Source organism: Coturnix japonica, chromosome 36 (assembly GCF_054131305.1).
Source record: "Coturnix japonica strain WE chromosome 36, WE-NBRP24, whole genome shotgun sequence".
In the NCBI taxonomy this organism is placed as follows: Eukaryota; Metazoa; Chordata; class Aves; order Galliformes; family Phasianidae; genus Coturnix; species Coturnix japonica.
In genome coordinates, this window is record NC_140698.1 from 1,748,194 (window position 1) to 1,764,950 (window position 16,757).

The 16,757-nt window shown below is 45.9% G+C and overlaps 1 protein-coding gene across 1 annotated transcript; it reads right to left on the bottom strand.

Moving 5' to 3' along the window:
* Positions 1–9,807: 9,807 nt before the first annotated feature.
* LOC146755073 (olfactory receptor 14J1-like) lies at positions 9,808–10,773 on the bottom strand. Its single transcript, XM_085526413.1, has one exon. The coding sequence runs from the start codon at positions 10,771–10,773 to the stop codon at positions 9,808–9,810; it is 966 nt and encodes a 321-aa protein (XP_085382539.1).
* Between the last annotated feature and the right edge of the window lie 5,984 nt (positions 10,774–16,757).

Consider the following 16,757-nt stretch of genomic DNA (forward strand, 5'->3'; position numbering starts at 1 on the left):
GTCTTGTTCAGCATCTTCATCAATGACCACCCTCAGCAAGTTTGCTGAAGACACGAAGTTGGGAGGATTGGCTGACACACCTGAAGGCTGTGATGCCATTCAGCGAGACCTGGACAGGCTGGAGAGCTGGGCAGTAAGAAACCGGATGAGGTTAAACAAAAGCAAGTGTAGAGTCTTGCACCTGGGTAGAAATAATTGCATGCACCAGTACAGGCTGGGGGAAGAGCTGCTGGAGAGGAGCTCTGCTGAGAGGGACCTGGGCGTCCTGGTGGACGACGCATTGGCCATGAGCCAGCAGTGTGCCCTTGTAGCCAAAAAAGCCAATGGCATCCTGGGATGCATTAAAAAGAGCGTGTCCAGCAGGTCGAAGGAGGTGATCCTCCCCCTCTACTCTGCCCTGGTGAGGCCTCATCTGGAATATTGTGTCCAGTTCTGGGCTCCCCAGTGCAAAAAAGACAGGGATCTCTTAGAAAGAGTCCAGCGGAGGGCCACTAAGATGGTGAAGGGCCTGGAGCATCTCCCCTATGAGGAGAGACTTAGGGAACTGGGTCTGTTTAGCCTTGAGAAAAGAAGGCTGAGAGGGGACAGGATCCAGGTTAATAAATACCTGAGGTGTGGGGGTCATAGTGGTGAGGCTGGTGTTTTTTCAGTAATGCGTGGGGACGGGATTAGGGGTAATGGGATGAAAGTACAGCATAGGAAGTTCTGCACTAATGTGTGCAATAACTTCTTTGTGGTGAGGGTGACAGAGCACTGGAACAGGCTGCCCAGGGTGGTTGTGGAATCTCCTTCTCTGGAGATATTCAAGACCTTCCTGGATGCCGAGCTGTGCAACGTAGTGTAGGGAACATGCTTTTGCAGGGGGACTGGACTCAATGGTCTCTGGAGGTCCCTTCCAACCCCTACAATTCTGTGATTCTGTGAATATCAGTGGGGTGGTTTGGATGGGGAAAGACTACTGCTTTGAATGACCTTTTGTCAGGGCATGTCCTGGGATTCCTAGGATCCTCAAAATGCAGCACTGCTTCTGTCACTGAAAAATGGGGCCCTGTGTGGGACGGAGGGAGGGTCCATGAGTCCCTGGCCCACCTGACTGAGTATTTCCATGGTCTTAGCAAAGACATACTTACAACTTGAGAATGAGAGTTAGCTGCGTTCATGGTGACATGGCCACTGCTGATGGCCTTGAACTGTCTGCACATAACTGAAGAGGCTCAGGCTGATGCAAATCAGCTATTGAATGACAGTGTTGAAAAACTGGAAAGACAGGTGGCACTTTTGATGGGGAAAAAACCTAATTCAATCATTCTCCTATGGAAGATCAGGGACATCTCTCTGGAAGACCATGGGGACCCTGTACAGGGAATCTGTATAAAATGGACTCTGTAAATGAAGGCACTAAAAGGTCAGATTTTGAGGTTCCATTTGGACTAGATCTATTTGAGATCTGACTGATTGTAACCCAAAAATGAAAAAAAAGATAAAAAAAAATGCAGGATAGGCTGGTGGGAGTGCCCTGACCAGTGTCCAACCCCCAAACCCTGCTGCCCATAATACAGCAGCTGAACTGATGGATATAGTACAATGGTTTAGACAGAAACCAAGAGAGCATGCCAGCATAGCTGCTCTGGTTATGGGACATGGAGGCAGAAAGCGCTGTGGTGAATGGACTGGAAATTTCAAAACTGACATCCATTACTACTCACCCTGCCCTCAGGCAAAGACTGTATGCTCTGTCCAACATAATGAGGATAGCCATTTGATCAGTGAATGATTTATGGCTGTGTGTCATATAACATGGCCAAATAAGAATGACATACCATTAAATATGAGCCTGTGGTCCTCTATGGAGGACTAACAAAATTATATTAGAGAATTAGGCATGAAAGAGGCAATCTATGAAGATGATTTTGAGAGCCCAGTCAATACATTTTTCATCAGGAACGAGGGATCTCATCCTACAGCCATCACCTTTACATCAGGATGGGTCTATGTTATCCATACTGAACCCCCCAGTGGCCCTCAGGTGCTGTAATACAACAGGCTGCCCAAGTGATGGGGAGACAAGAGTGCCTACGGCCAGATGCAGGCTCTGAATGGTGGTGAAAAGGTCAGAGAACCATCTGCTGCCATGACTTAGGCGTCCAGCCCCTAACGTAATCCAGTCTGGACCCATTAGGGTCTTGAGACAACAAACGTTTAAAGACCAGATTAGAGCAGGAGTTCAGTTTAAAAAGATCGATGGACAGCATAATCAGGAAAAAAATATCTGTTAAACAGGCCCAAGCACTGAGTATTTATAGTCCAACCTTTTCAGCCAAACTAGATGTGAATGTAACTCAAGAAGGGTCTGGATGGGGGCTCTGGCAGAGCCAGAGTTCTTTGTGAACCCCTATGAGGTTTTGGTCACAGGTTTGGCATGGAGCAGAATAAAGATACATCACAGCTGAAAAGCATTTATTGGCTACCTATTCTACACTACAGGTGGTAGAACCAGTAACTCAGATTTCAGAGGTTATCGTTAAAACAACTAGGCCAGTCCAGGGGTGGGTAAAAGATCTAACACACATCTCTATCATGGGGGTGGCCCAATCACAAGCAGTGGTGCGCTCAGTTGTTCTGCTTGCCTGCTCCTCAAGGAGTTAGGAGAAATCTGTGCCTGTTGCGTGTTCGAGTGCATACGCAATGCCATGTGGAGGGCTTATCGCAATAAAGATTGGCGGATTTGCTGCGTAGACCGGTCAGAACTCAGATCTGCGTTGTGCTTCCTGCGGCACCAAACGCCCAACAGTGGCAGTTCCGTGTATTGGCCAGCAGGTGGCAGCAGAGACCAGGGAAAGAACGTCTGCGGGACAGACCCTGGGGATCCGTTCTCTTTTGATTATAGGGGAAGAACACAAAGATGGAAGAGGAGGGAAGGGGGAAAAAAAAGAAAAAAAGAAAAAACCAAACCACAGCAAACAAATAAAAACTTCTCCAAATGTAGCAAACGTGAATCTCTGTCAATAAATAAATGAGTAATTGAATTGATGTCCGTTTCCCCTCCCCCCTCTCTCCCCCCAAACCTCGTAGATGAGAAAAAACACCTGGTATCAATTGTACAGATGCACACAGTGAAGCCAGGGATGGTCTGAAACGCAAAGCAGCTGAGCAGCTTTTAGAAGAAAACAGAGTAGTAACAACTTCTGTACCTACATTCACCACTCTGAGATCCTGTCTGGGTCACCCAAGGCTTGTAAATAACCACTGGGTCGGTTCTGATGTCGAGTGATTTGTTGTCAGTTCTCTCATGGTCCTCCGGTCAGTTCTCCGGTGCCAGGATCTGCTACAGGGCATTCTGACCACGGGCATCATGTTTCTACGCTGCCGCCTGCATTTAACAGGCAATGGGACTGCCCAGCATGTGCAAGGCAGCACCTCTTTCACACCACCAGAATGTTTAAGGCTGTTGGGATTGTTGTTAGCGTCCCATTAACACTGAGGCTAGAGATACCCTTAGGACTGACATTACTATTAGCATTACTTTGATGGTGCCCTATCTGGGTCATTTCCAGGGGATGTCAGGAGTAAGGCACAGTGTCAGGAGAAAAAGAACAGACTCTGTTACTTTATAAAAGAGATAATAGAGAGAGTTCATTGGAAAAAATACAACTCTTAAATAATACAAAGCATGCTTCTGATTGGATGCAGGCATCATCTGGGCTCTGATTAATATTACTTTTAAGGTAAAGATTATTGTTACCTTAATGATTGTTTTTTGGATTACGATCAGGGTAAAGGTTCCTTTTGCTACAAACTTCTAGCATCATTTTTGTTGTTACATTTGGAGTTAGGGACGATTTTAGAATCAGGGTAAGGGTTAGGATTAGAGTTACATTGCGGGTTAATGCTGTTATCTTTACAGCTCCTGTGAGGGTTGGGGTCTGGGTCAGGTGTTTAAAAAATGAAATGAAAAAAGCATAAAAAAATATATTGAAAGCTTCAGATTTCATTAATCTTTCTGGAAATCGTATCATGTGCAACTCAGATCTACCTCTTCGTGCAGTGACTGCCTGTAAATTTGCTAGAGCCTAATATAATATGGCCTTGTGCTTTCCGCTAACTCACCTTCATTTCATTTTCATTAAATTTGCTTGTTAGTCAGATTTTGGTGTGTGGATATTTTAAAACAATCTGACATTGGCAAAAAATTAAAAATAATAATTAAAAAAATGCACGACAGAATCAATTGTATCAATTTTTATAGATAAGATAAAGAAGACCAGTTTCCCTTAGTTTTCTGTGCCTCTTTACTTTCTTACCCTCTCCCCTTGTGTGAGAAACTCTCAAAGTCAAAGATTTCTAGTTAGGCAAAGATGGCAGCGATAGCAGCAGTGCTTATTCATTATTGCAATACTGCGCGCACATCCCCTGTTGGCAAGGGAGAAATTGCACACCAGTCAGTGAAATCAATTCAGTTCTGTGCACTAAACCCAATGCAGGTGATGCTCTCATGGCTCTCATTGGTTGAGCATCACAGGCTCACAGACTCCTTGAGACTGTTGCTAGGATTAATTTCCATATAAGGTCAATTACCAACCTCTTGTTTTTAGGTATGCCTTGTACTTTTCTGTGGAGAGAGAAGGGCAATGTTTCCAAAAGTCAGTACATTCATTCTGTCCTGTGCTGGGCTCTACCCACCCTGTGTATTTATCTTGTGCTTGTCTCAATTCTCCCCATGTCAGAATGCCCCCAGTCTTAACTTAACTCCGTTCAGCAACTTTCTTGGTGGAAAAACTACTTATTCAGCTGTTTTACAAGAGGGTTATACATTCAGTTAGGGCCTACACTATGTACTGAAAATACTGGAAACCTCCACTGCAAAAACACAATCTACCTCTCCCATCTGTGCAGCCTTGCAGACCCAGAGCACGCCAGGTTATTTCTGCTTTCATATCATTTGCATGCTGTAGGGTGAGCAAAAGGTTCTGCTGCTTGATTCTTCTGCAAGAGCTGCCTACCGGCAAATGGTTGCAGGGATGGAGGATGTGACAGAAAGCATTTGTCTCCACAAGAGCAGAGTTACATTCAGTGCAGAGAGTGTGAGAGTCAGGTTGGTGTGGAAAAGCACTGACACACTGGGGATGATGCAGTGCTCACATGTCTAACACTCACAGACATTACTGTCAGAAGGATGGTGCTGTGTTGTGCTTCTACCTTTGGCAGCCCCTGGAGAAATGCTGTGGCACACAGAACACCTTTGTATTGCACTGACTGCTGCCATGCAGCACGGATTTAACACACCAAATCCAGAGGAGCATGACGGCATCTAACTTCCCTGAGAAAAACTACTGTAGCTGAAGAGATGAGGAGGCAGCTGCTCATCTGCAGAACAAGCAGTACTGCCAGACATTGGGCCAGGTGAGCACCTCCTGCTGCAGCATGATGATGACTGGGCTGGAGATGATCTGCAAAGCCAGCTTAAAAGTGGGAGACGTGAGTCAACATGGCAGGAGGACAGAGGTGTTAGGGAGCAGCTGAGGCATCAAAGAGTATCAAAAGGCTTTGAAAAGTATCACAAAGCAACAGCCAGGAAGACTGGGATTATCACGAGCAGCAACCTGGATGCTAGAGATTATTTGCTCCCATACAAAATGGTAGAGATCTTGCTGCAGACATCCCAAAGCCAGGCAAAATGGGAACCCAGAGCTCTGCCTGCACGAACCCCACAGCCATAGCGTTGCAAGCTGAGCTGCCTTGCTGTTTGTTGCATTCATCCCAATCCCTGTGAATGAAGACTCGGAATGCAGTCAAGGCGATGACTGAGCATGAGAGTGACTTAATTCAATAAAAGACAGGAGGGCTTGAGAGGTCAAGGGTGAAGATGGGACTCCTCTTGTCAAGATGAGAGTGGCTCAGAGCTTGTGCTGCTGCCTGGTGCCTGGGACTGGCAGCCTGACTCTAAGTCCCCATCTAAGATGCTCAGCTTCACCTCACTGATGCTGCCCTGCTCCTGCTTGGTGGTGCTGCTGTTGGGGCACTCGGGCTGTGCTTGGGATGGGCAGCACTGCAAAGGCGCTGGGTCACAATCCAGGCAGGTGACTGCTGTGTCTGGCAGGCTCAGGTCAGCATCTTCAGCAGAGCCAGGAGATATGAGAGCATGAACGTGGATGAGCCCCTTGTGTCCATCACTGTTACCATGTGGAAGGCTGTCATCCGAATTGCAGCGATTCGTGCTTAATAAGAACTCTCCATTGATGGAAACACACTGCACATCACTACTTGGTTTGGATCTTTGGGGTTGACAAGGGCTTGAATCACCTAGGAAGGCATAGAAACACAAGGGTTAGTGTCAAACGTTTGCAAGTTGAATCATGAAAGAGGCTGTTGATACTTGGTAATAGAGTGGTGGCAGGAAGAAGCAAATAGGCTTCAAGCAACAGAGCCACTGTCTTGAAAGTGATCCTCATGCAGGTCCAGCTTGTGTGTTTTTTCACTGTAATCCGCTTCTTTGGGTCTACCTAGTGGGCAGCAACACTCGAGCTGTTACTGATATCACTGAAAAGAAATGGAGACAATTGTTCTATTCCTAAGAGCTTCAAGGTGCCTAGAAGCAGAAATAGAAACCAGCAGTATTTCATCACTTCACCAAAAGGAAGGTCAAACACCTGAGCTGTGAAGAGCAGTTACAGAACCTATGCATAATATCACACCAGACATACTTTGTTCTAACAACAGTTATGGTACATAGTCCATTTCCTTCAATATTCCCAAAATGAAATGATGTGGAGCATTACAGGGAAAGAAACACTGCACACAGACACTATGACCCTGATTATACTCAAGCAGCAGACTTAAAACAAGTCAGAGTTTTAGATTCCAGGATATTTCAGGACCTATCGTGTGAAATTCAGTTACACAACAGTGCCTAGGTGCCTGCGTTTCAAGCAACTTTCAGATCACAGCCATGTAAAATAAAAACAAATTCAGTGCAGTAATAGCAATCCTGTACCTTAATACCCATGAGATTATCCATTTTTTACTGCATTCTGACTAAGTTCTAAAACTTGCTCATCCCAGTTCACTTCAGCAAGTTCCACCAGTTCACGCAACGCAGTTCTGAGATCCTGTGTATGTTATGCAGATAGAATTGAACAGTGCAGAAATAATCTCTGACAGCTTTAAGAGCTCCGTTCTGCTTACAAACTCTCAGTCCAAAACTATTCTCAGTTTTAAGGAAATGAACACCTGAAGCAGTTGGATCATCTGCCATTTGCCGCATTCTGCTTCTTGGCATCATGATTAGCACAAAGGGTTTTCTGCTGTCCTGCAGAGATGGACAAAGTCCTGCTTACAAATGGACCAAGTTTCAGTGTACAGCAGAGTTTGTACCAGACTAAAAAGCCACGTCATTCAATTCATGTGCTCAGGTTGTTATGCACTCCGAAAGGAAACAGAACTAACTGTTGGATTCTGAAGGCAATCTGTGGGGTCCTACATTACCTCCTGATTCTGGAAGAGGAAATTCTAATAGCAAATGCAGAACTTTGCTCTTCGTAGACATGAGAAGAGATGACATATAGGAACATTGATTTCTGGGAAATCAAATGATGTGTCTGTATTTTTACTACAGATAGTATAGGGAGCAGCCAGTTGAAGAACCAGATACAAAAAAATCCAGCCCATTGGCAAGAAAATACTTCTCCTTAAATTCCGTATGCTATCATGGTATAGAATAAGGCTACAGTGCCACATAGGCCAAACAAGCGTAGAACCAAATCCACAAAATACTGGTAGACAAAGCAGCAAAAACAGGGACAATATTCAGCAGACAGGCCTTTCTACCCACAGCTCAGCATGTTCTGCCATCCGAAAAGCAAGGCCTCTTGTCAAGCTCAGCTATTTCCCTTCTCAGTGTATTCTAGCACCACTGATACCCACTGGTATCCTCCTGTAGAGTGCCATCATATTGTCATCATCCAAAGGAAAAACCCACACAGCAGAGCATACAGCACTACACCCATGCTCCAAATATCTGCCTGAAAAACAAAAAGACAAGCTTACAAACCTGAAGTACCTCAAATGGCTTCCTGACAGACTGTGCTGTCTGCCCTTGCCAAAGCCCACATATAGCCCATGAAAAGCTGGCTCTTTCCCTCAGGAAAAAAAAACCTTATCGTCCCAGAGAAAGCATATAACCCTCATTCAATTGTTCTTCCACTCAGCTTAGAGCACTACTAAAACCAGCATCTTCACCTTAGCTCATCACACTGCTGCAGTTCCTTTTACAAGGATTTCACTGGCAAAAATAAAATCAAAGCCGTCACAAGGGATTTAGCACAGTTACGTGTTACTGGATATGAGAGCTGTCAGCACAGTCACCTGTCTGGCTTTGCTGCTGTTCTATTTATGTATCGGCACAACAAGGTTCAGACACCTCACAGTGCAATTCTCACTTTGACTGTAAAGAAAAAGGAGGCTTGAAAAGCAGCGTGTGGAAAACAAAGAAACAAGAATTAGAACAACAATGGGGCCATGACACTTGTAGGAATTGCTCCGCCTTTAACAGCAGAGCGATTCAAGAAGTACGAGGGCATCCCAAACCAGACCAGTTTGGACAGATTAACAACTGCAAGTAGTGGGTTCCAAAATTCCAGACATGAAATCAAAGCTGGAAAATCTCTTCACATTTTCATCTCTCAATTTTTAGTACATTGTGCATTACAGTGCAAACAACTCTTCACATACAACTTGGAATCTAGAGACAAGTCTGACAAAACAGACTGCACAAAAATGATGGATAATTAACAGAGCAAATTGCTCTTTCAAAAACTTAGTAATAGAAAGAGATCTCTGAAGTTGCTGTTCTGTAGAGCCCCAAAGCAGTCGCTTGAGACAGTTCAGGATTAGCTTGAGACAAACCAGCCAGCTGTGTGAACTGAGACCAATTGCAATTTTCCAGTCTGTGGCCACTGACAGCTTCCGAGAGCTACCAAGCGATGCAACCTAGCAGAATTCAGAAGGGAAACCAAGAGAGCCTACCTGAGCTCCATTGCCTTTAAATGCTCTGTGGAGACATTTGGGTGATTCTGCATGGCTGAAGCAACTCTTTATTGCTTTGTATTACTGCAATCATCTTGCTTGTTTTAATGTACGTTGAAATGAGGTGTGTATTATGGCAGTGTATAACCAGTGGGAATAGCTATGAAGAATACAAAATGAACAGGCTAAGACAGAAAGTGGAGAGCGGAAGTTATTTGAAATCTTCCCTTTCCCAGAATGTAGTAATCAAGCAAATGTATTTACAAAGTCCAAGAAAAGGGGGATTGAGTTCAAACGAGGGGACAATCTAAGGCTTAACTTTTGCAGAGGGGCTTGGGTAAGCAGGATGTCAGGTCAGATGAGAAAAGAATATTTTGAAACTCCACTGTCAGCGTTATGGGGAACACTGGGCAAGGGACCAGCTGGAAACGGTTGCAGGCTGAAGTCAACGCACAGTTTGATGAACAGCTGTGCGCTTCCTGCTGGATTGTGGGCTTCTGAGAACATCCAACCCCGACTGCTCCAGAAATGACTCAAGAAGGAGGACAGAGTAACTGCACGTCCTTAATTCTTTTAAGGTTCATGGAGAGCCTGGTTCATTATGTACAGTGCATCTGGGCTACACTAAAAAGTTACAAGCTGAAGAGGAATTGATTTGAATAATGACATTTTAGTAAAGAGCATTACAGTATTTAAAAAAAAAAGGAATAATATTTAATACATTACACTTATAAAAACCGATTAAAAGAAAACAAAACAAAGAGTTTGCAACAGTAAAAAGCTGCATTATATGTCATGAATTCCAATAGACGAGCAATTCACTGCCTTTAAAACACATCTGGTTATCACTTCCCTCATAGCATTCTTGACTTCGTGGTTCCTCATGCTGTAGATGAGGGGGTTTACTGCTGGAGGCACGACTGAGTACAGAAGTGCCACCATCAGGTCCATGGATGGGAAGGAAATGGATGGGGGCTTCAGGTAGGCAAAAAAGCCAGTGCTTAGAAACAGGGAAACCACGGCCAGGTGAGGGAGGCACGTGGAGAAGGTTTTGTGCCGTCCCTGCTCAGAGGGCATCCTCAGCACAGCAAGGAAGATCTGCACATAGGACACAACTATGAAAACAAAGCACCCAAAGGCTAAAATGACACTAAAAATGAGAAACACAACTTCCCTGAGATTTGATTCTGAGCAGGAGAGCTTGAGGATCTGGGGGATTTCACAGAAAAACTGGTTGACAACATTGCCTTGGCAGAGAGGCAGTGAAAACGTACTGGCAGTGTGCAGCAGGGAATAGAGAACCCCAGTGCCCCAGGCAGCTGCTGCCATGGTGGCACAAGCTCTGCTGTCCATCAAGGTCCCGTAGTGCAGGGGCTTGCAGATGGCAACGTAGCGGTCATAGGACATGATGGTGAGAAGGGAATACTCTGCTGACATTAAGAAGGAAAAGAAAAAGAGCTGTGCAGCACATCCTGTGTAGGAGATGGCCCTGGTGTCCCAGAGGGCGTTGGCCACGGCTTTGGGGAGAGTGGTGGAGATGCAGCCCAGGTCGAGGAGGGCCAGGTTGAGGAGGAAGAAGTACATGGGGGTGTGCAGGCGGCGGTCGCAGGCTACGGCTGTGCTGATGAGGCCGTTGCCCAGGAGGGCAGCCAGGTAGATGCCCAGGAAGAGCCAGAAGTGCAGGAGCTGCAGCTGCCGCGTGTCTGCCAACGGCAGCAGGAGGAACTCGCTGATGGAGCTGCTGTTGGACATCTGTTGTTGTTGGGCTTGGAGTCCTGCTCAGAGTGCAGAAGATAATGACAAGCCCAGACCATTCTCAGAGACACTCCTCCTGCTATAATATGAAATGTTTTCATTCTCCTACAACAGTGTACATTTAGCACCATTACTTGCATTTAATTTCATGTTGTTCAGCATTTCTTAAGCAGAAGCTGTATATGGAGCTCTAACCTTCCTCTTATTTTCTTATTCCTTCTCCCTGGATATTTTCATGTGCTTCATGTCTCATATCTTTAACCCAACTGCTCTTAGAGCCCCAAAACAGCCTCTGTGCCATTCTGTGTAAATTCTAAAAAGCTGCCTGCTTGCAGGTTAATTATTCATGTCTACTGAAAATAGGGATATTTTCAATTGGTTCCATCCTTCAGGAAATGGGATACTGAGAGCACATCATGTGTGACTGTTCTCAAAACAAGCAATTGATTGAAGAAAAATTCTCAGAGCTGTGACAGCCCCTTTTACATTTCTGCCTCCAATCCTTTCTGCATTCCCCCAGAACAGGAAATTGAAACCCGCTGCATTGGCTCTGCTCTTGCAAAGTACCCTCAGAAACATACTGTTGTGCAGTGGAGCTGTGATCCCCTGCCCCAGGCAGCAGCTGTGGCAGCACAAGCCCTGCCGGGGGCTCCTTCCCCCCACCCGTCTCCCCGCAGCGCCCTGGGCAGCTCCCCGGGCAGGCTGAGTGCTAAGCCTGGCAGGCGGCAGAGTCCCATACCCGGCACACAGCCCCTGGGGCACAGCAGGGACCCTGCTCTGCAGGACAGCCCTGGGCACCCGCCTGCAGCCCCGGCTGCACAGCCTGCAGCCGTGCTGGGACATCCAGCCTTCAGGACTGTGATTTCATACTGCAGTATGGAAGCCCTCAGCTTGAGCAGAAGGCTTTTTCCACAGTATAGAAACATGCAGTGCCTGCATCCAGATCTGCTATGGGATATCCCAAATTAAGTTGACCCTCTATGAAAAGCAGCTCATGGTCTGCATTGAAACTTACCCTGTCATGGTCTGTGAGCAATGCTCCTGCAGAGAGCTCACAGCCCGCCTCACACCACACACATCCTGCAAGCTCTCTCCAATTTCTCTCCTCTCCTTCTGTCACCTGCAGGCTGTGCTGTGCACAAGAGCTGCTCCTGGGCACAGCTGTCTCTCTGCATCTCTTCCCACTTTTATGAGCTCCCTGTGTCCCAGGTGCCAGGACAAGCAAGCCGCAGATTATGTCATTTTTATCCTTCCCACTCATCTCCCCTGACACGTCCCTGGGTCTTCATGGCCAACAGCTCCTGAAAGACAACAGCATCATGACTGTGCTTTGAAATTCGCTCAGTTAACCACTACATGTCCAGTGGTCAGTGAGTGACTGGAAACATATAGCGAGTACTACCAGACTTCATTTGATGAAGCAAAAAGGGCACCCAGACAAGGACGGGAAGGTTTGAACTTTCCCTGTGCAGGGCAGTGATCCAGCTGAGGCAGTGCAGGAGTTTCATCCCTTGACAGAAATCCTGGAGCTGAAATGGGATTCAGCTCCCTACACACCCACAGGAGCTGGGATTCCTCTGATTCAGTTCAGAAGTGCACAAGGAGTTGCCTGCATGTGAGCTCCTGCTCTGAGTCCTTGGCCCTTCAGCAGGGAGGCAGCTGCTCACACACAGACACTGGGTGATGCCCAAGGTGCCTGGGCTGCTCCTGATGTGTGCCAGAGCTTGTAAACCATGTGGGAAATCCCTGAGATAGACAGCTCCTTCCTGGGCATCAGCTGAGGGCCAGAGAGGGGATAGCACCGGCTGTCTGTTGAATTCACATGCAGCTGCAAGAGCAGCACAGGGCCTTCAGCAAAGCCATGCCCATGGTGTGTCCGTGCTGCTACGTCACCTCCAAGACCCACGATCGGTCTAATGTTTGTGTGCCACCTTCTGCACACTGATACCATAGATGAGCTATCCAGTCAGGCTATGTACAGTGATGCTTTCCAATTAGGATATTTACTTCTGTGGTTTTGCACTAGTGGAAACACCAACAAACAGTAAGCTAGAAATCTTGATAGAGCTGCAGGCCTGAGCTCCTGTTTGGACCATGGGGACACAGTTTAATGGCTTCCACAACTGCACTGTAGCACAAGGGGGATACCGAGTCTTTAGGATGGATGGGCGAGGAGACAAAGAAGGGTGAATGCCCTCTGTGAGAGTGCACTGAGCTCTGCCTGGGGATGGAAGAGCAGACAGGTCAGAGCTAATGGAAATGGCCAACAGAGGAGACCATCAGTGTCTTTTCCTGTCTTCCTGATCAGGGAGAGTCAATGGAAGGTGCCCTCTGCAGACAGACTGGAATCTGATGTTGTCTGTCCCTTGTCCCATTTGGTGGCCTTTGTCACTCCATTATCTGCGGCAGGGATAGCACAGCAGGGCATGTGCCATCCAGCAGATCCCTGGAGAGTACAGATGGCAGCTTCTTGACCAAGCCATGGAGGAACCAAAGAGGAGAGGTGCTCTGCTGGATCTCATACTTTCTGTCATGGAAGGACTTGTGGGAACTGTGAAGGTCAAAGGGGCATCAGGCCATGTGCAAGATGCAAATGTATCTCTTTTAATTTATTTATTTATTTTGAGGCTGTAAGCTTAATAGTTGATAATAAATGTCAATAAAACTGAAACAAATAATTGAAGACAAAGATGGAAATCAATGAAAATGTGTTAACCCTTCTCAACATGAGAAATTCTCATGAGTCTTGTTCCATTTTAAGTTCTAAATATGAATCTTTGAGGTGATTTGATGTCTTTTTTTTTCTTTTACTGAAACTGCAATGTTTTCCAGAACTGTGTTCGCTGGACACAAATGCCTTCAGATTCAGAGACACAGACAGCAGTGCCAGTGCCAATGCCCTGTGACTATAGCCCGGTGCCCAGCACTACTCTTCCCTGCTGCCTATTTGATGTGTCTCATCCTCCAAGTTTTTTCAGCTCTCCTAAATAAATGGCCATGGTTAAGGGCATGTTTTCAGCAGGCCATTTGGGCACACACTACTCCCACTGCCCTCCAGATTTCTCCATCCCTTGCTCTTTGTTCAGTCAGATACCTCCCAATTATCTGTCTGATTTCTGACTTTTAGGGGGATTACTGGAATTTGTTCCATCTCCCCAAAGTCTGATGGAATGTGTTGTCAACTCCTTCACTGTGATTTGATCTATCCCTTCCTATCTATTCTTTTTCTTTTTCTTCTTATAATTTTTCTTTTTCTCAATCACTGTCTCTTTTTTATTAAGGCACGAAGTCTGAAAGATGTTCATTAATGTCAGTAAAAGTGTAAAATAGAGTTGGAGACAAAAATAGAAATCAGTGAGAATATGTTAACTCGTCTCAATGTGTGAAATACTCACAAGTCCTGTTCAATTTTAATTGATACCTCTCAACTACCTGGCTGATCTATCCCAGGGAGATTACTGGAATTTGCTCTATCTACCAGAGTCTGATGGCCTCTGTTGTCAACTCCTTCACTGTGATTCAATCTATCCTATCCTACCTCAGTATAAATCATTTCTTTTAAAAGTATTCCATATGAAAGACAAATTTCAATAGATGCAGCTTGAACATGGCATGCAGTTGATCACTGTGTTTTACTGTTCATTCAATTGCATCACCTTTCTTTCCATTTGCTGGCCAGATAAAAAAGAGAAATCTTTCCTTTTCCATGTGTAGCTGGTTCTCTGAGGAAAGCCAGTGGGAGTTGGTGCAAAGCAGTTTTAACACTGAGCGGATGAATGCAGAGGAGAAGAGTGATGTGAAGAAAAGTGATGCAAGTCCCATAGGTCCATTGTGAGCAGAAATTGGGTAGGGAGGTTGAGAAGGACCTTTGTCAACACAGTAACAGTACAGAACTCATTGGGACAACCTGGATTTGTATCAGTTGCACAGTGCTGCTTTAAACCCAGCTATAAATAAAGAGACAATAAATTTATAATGGATTCTTTCTCTTTAAGCTCTCTCCAGATATCCCTCCTTTTTGCTGAACAAGTTCTCATAACCTGAAGAAGATAACAAGATGGCATAAAACACAGGAGATTCTTTAGGTTATAATTGCCCCAGGGCGCATTTGATGCTGAGTCGATCAACCTCCAGTGCAGAGAGAAGTTTGCACAAAGTGCTCAACAAGACAAAGTCAGAAGTAACAGTGAAGTTTCTTGGAGTATTAATCGGCCCACTGAGGAACATTAACAAGCAAGCTTCCCAAGGGACTTGTTAGAGAAGATAACTGGAAGCCATGACTAAAGACAGGCAAAGGCACTGGCATGCTAAGAAACCTCTCCTTTGCCTTACGAAGCAGACAGGTCAAGCCCTGATTACAAGACCAGTGGTAGAGAGATCCTGTATCTCATGTTGGCTCCGGGCATTTCCTGGGGCAATGGGTTGGAATTTTGTATGATGTTAAATGATAGACATGGGGACAGAAGATCCCAGGCTCTGCATGGGGTGCAAGGACGCTGTGAGGTTCATGTCCCATATGAGACCTATGTTTCATCGCAGGATGTGGGATGTGAGAAGGGCCCAGTCTGAACAAGCAGTCAATCCCTGTAAAACTCTGAACTTCAGATCTCTCAGTTCCAGTGCCCTCCTTTGCACATTCTCCCAGAGTTTGAAGTCCTTTATGTTCTGCGGTGCCCAGAAGTGCACCTAGTGCTGCTAGTAAGGCAGTAGCAATGCAGAGCAGAGAGGGATGATCCTTTCCCTCACCCAGCTGACAATAAGTTGCTTCATGCACTCCAGGGGACTGTTGTCTTTCCTGGCTGCCTTGGCACACTGCTGACTCACATTCAGTGTGATGCTGACCAGCACCCCAATCCTTTCCAGTCAGACTCCTCTCCAGTGTCCCATATCCAGTCAGTGTGTATGTCCAGCGTTGCCCCTACCCAGGTGCACAGTCAGGCACTTGTTCTTGTTATACTTTATGCACTTGGTGCTTAGTACCAACTGGTACCCACTTCTCTGACTTGTGCACATCTCTCTGCAAGTCCTCTCCACCCTCAGTGGAGGCAACAGCACCTCCTCATCTGGTATCATCAGCAAACTTGCTCAGAACGTCTTCTAGTCCTGCATTCAAGTCATCTGCATAAACATGAAAGGAAAGTGGCCCCAAAATGGAACCCTGGGGACCCCGACAGTGACCATCTACCTGATGGAACCCACTGACTATAATCCATTGGGACTGACCTACTGGCCAACTGCTCACCCACCACGTTGTGTTTCTGTCTAACCATATGCAGAACATTCTGTCCAGAAGGTTGTTGTGAGAAACACTGTCAAAATTTCCACTGAAATCCTCAAGGATTACATCAACTGGCTTCCCATGGTCAACTAAACAGATAACTGTGTCACAGAATGAGCTTAAATTTAACAGGACCTTCGCCTCACAAACTTGTGTTGGCTGCGACCAATGACAGAATTGTCCTTCAGCTGTTTTTCCATAAATCCCACCATCATTTTCTCCATAATTTTACCAGGCACTGGAGTGAGACTAACAGGTCCATAATTGCCCATGTCATCTTTCTTGCTCTTCCTTACAATGAGACAACATTTTCCAGCTTCCTGTCAGCTGGTATGACCCTAGACTTCTATAGATGCAATTGAAATGAGAGCCCAGAGCATACTAAGGTGTCATCATTGAAAGAAAGTAGATGTGCCATAGCTTTGCAATGCCTTGAACTCCAGAGTATGCCACAAATGGAGCAGAGGGGAAGATTTGCCTCTTTTGTAGTGAACTCATTCATTTGGTAAGCAGAATAACACTACCTGATACACGGGGACTGTGTCTCCACTATTCTCTGCTCAGCTCACAGGGCAGCAGTGCAGGGTGTTGCTCTCATGTCAGTGCAGGTAAACTCACTTTAACCCTTTTTCCTCTGTAAATGCTTCCTCTGTTTGTATGCTCAGATACACTTCCACATTCCCTCAAGTACACTTTCATATAT

Bases quoted from the DNA above. Each gene is read 5' to 3' on its own strand.
- LOC146755073 (XM_085526413.1), bottom strand. From the start codon at position 10,773: ATGTCCAACAGCAGCTCCATCAGCGAGTTCCTCCTGCTGCCGTTGGCA.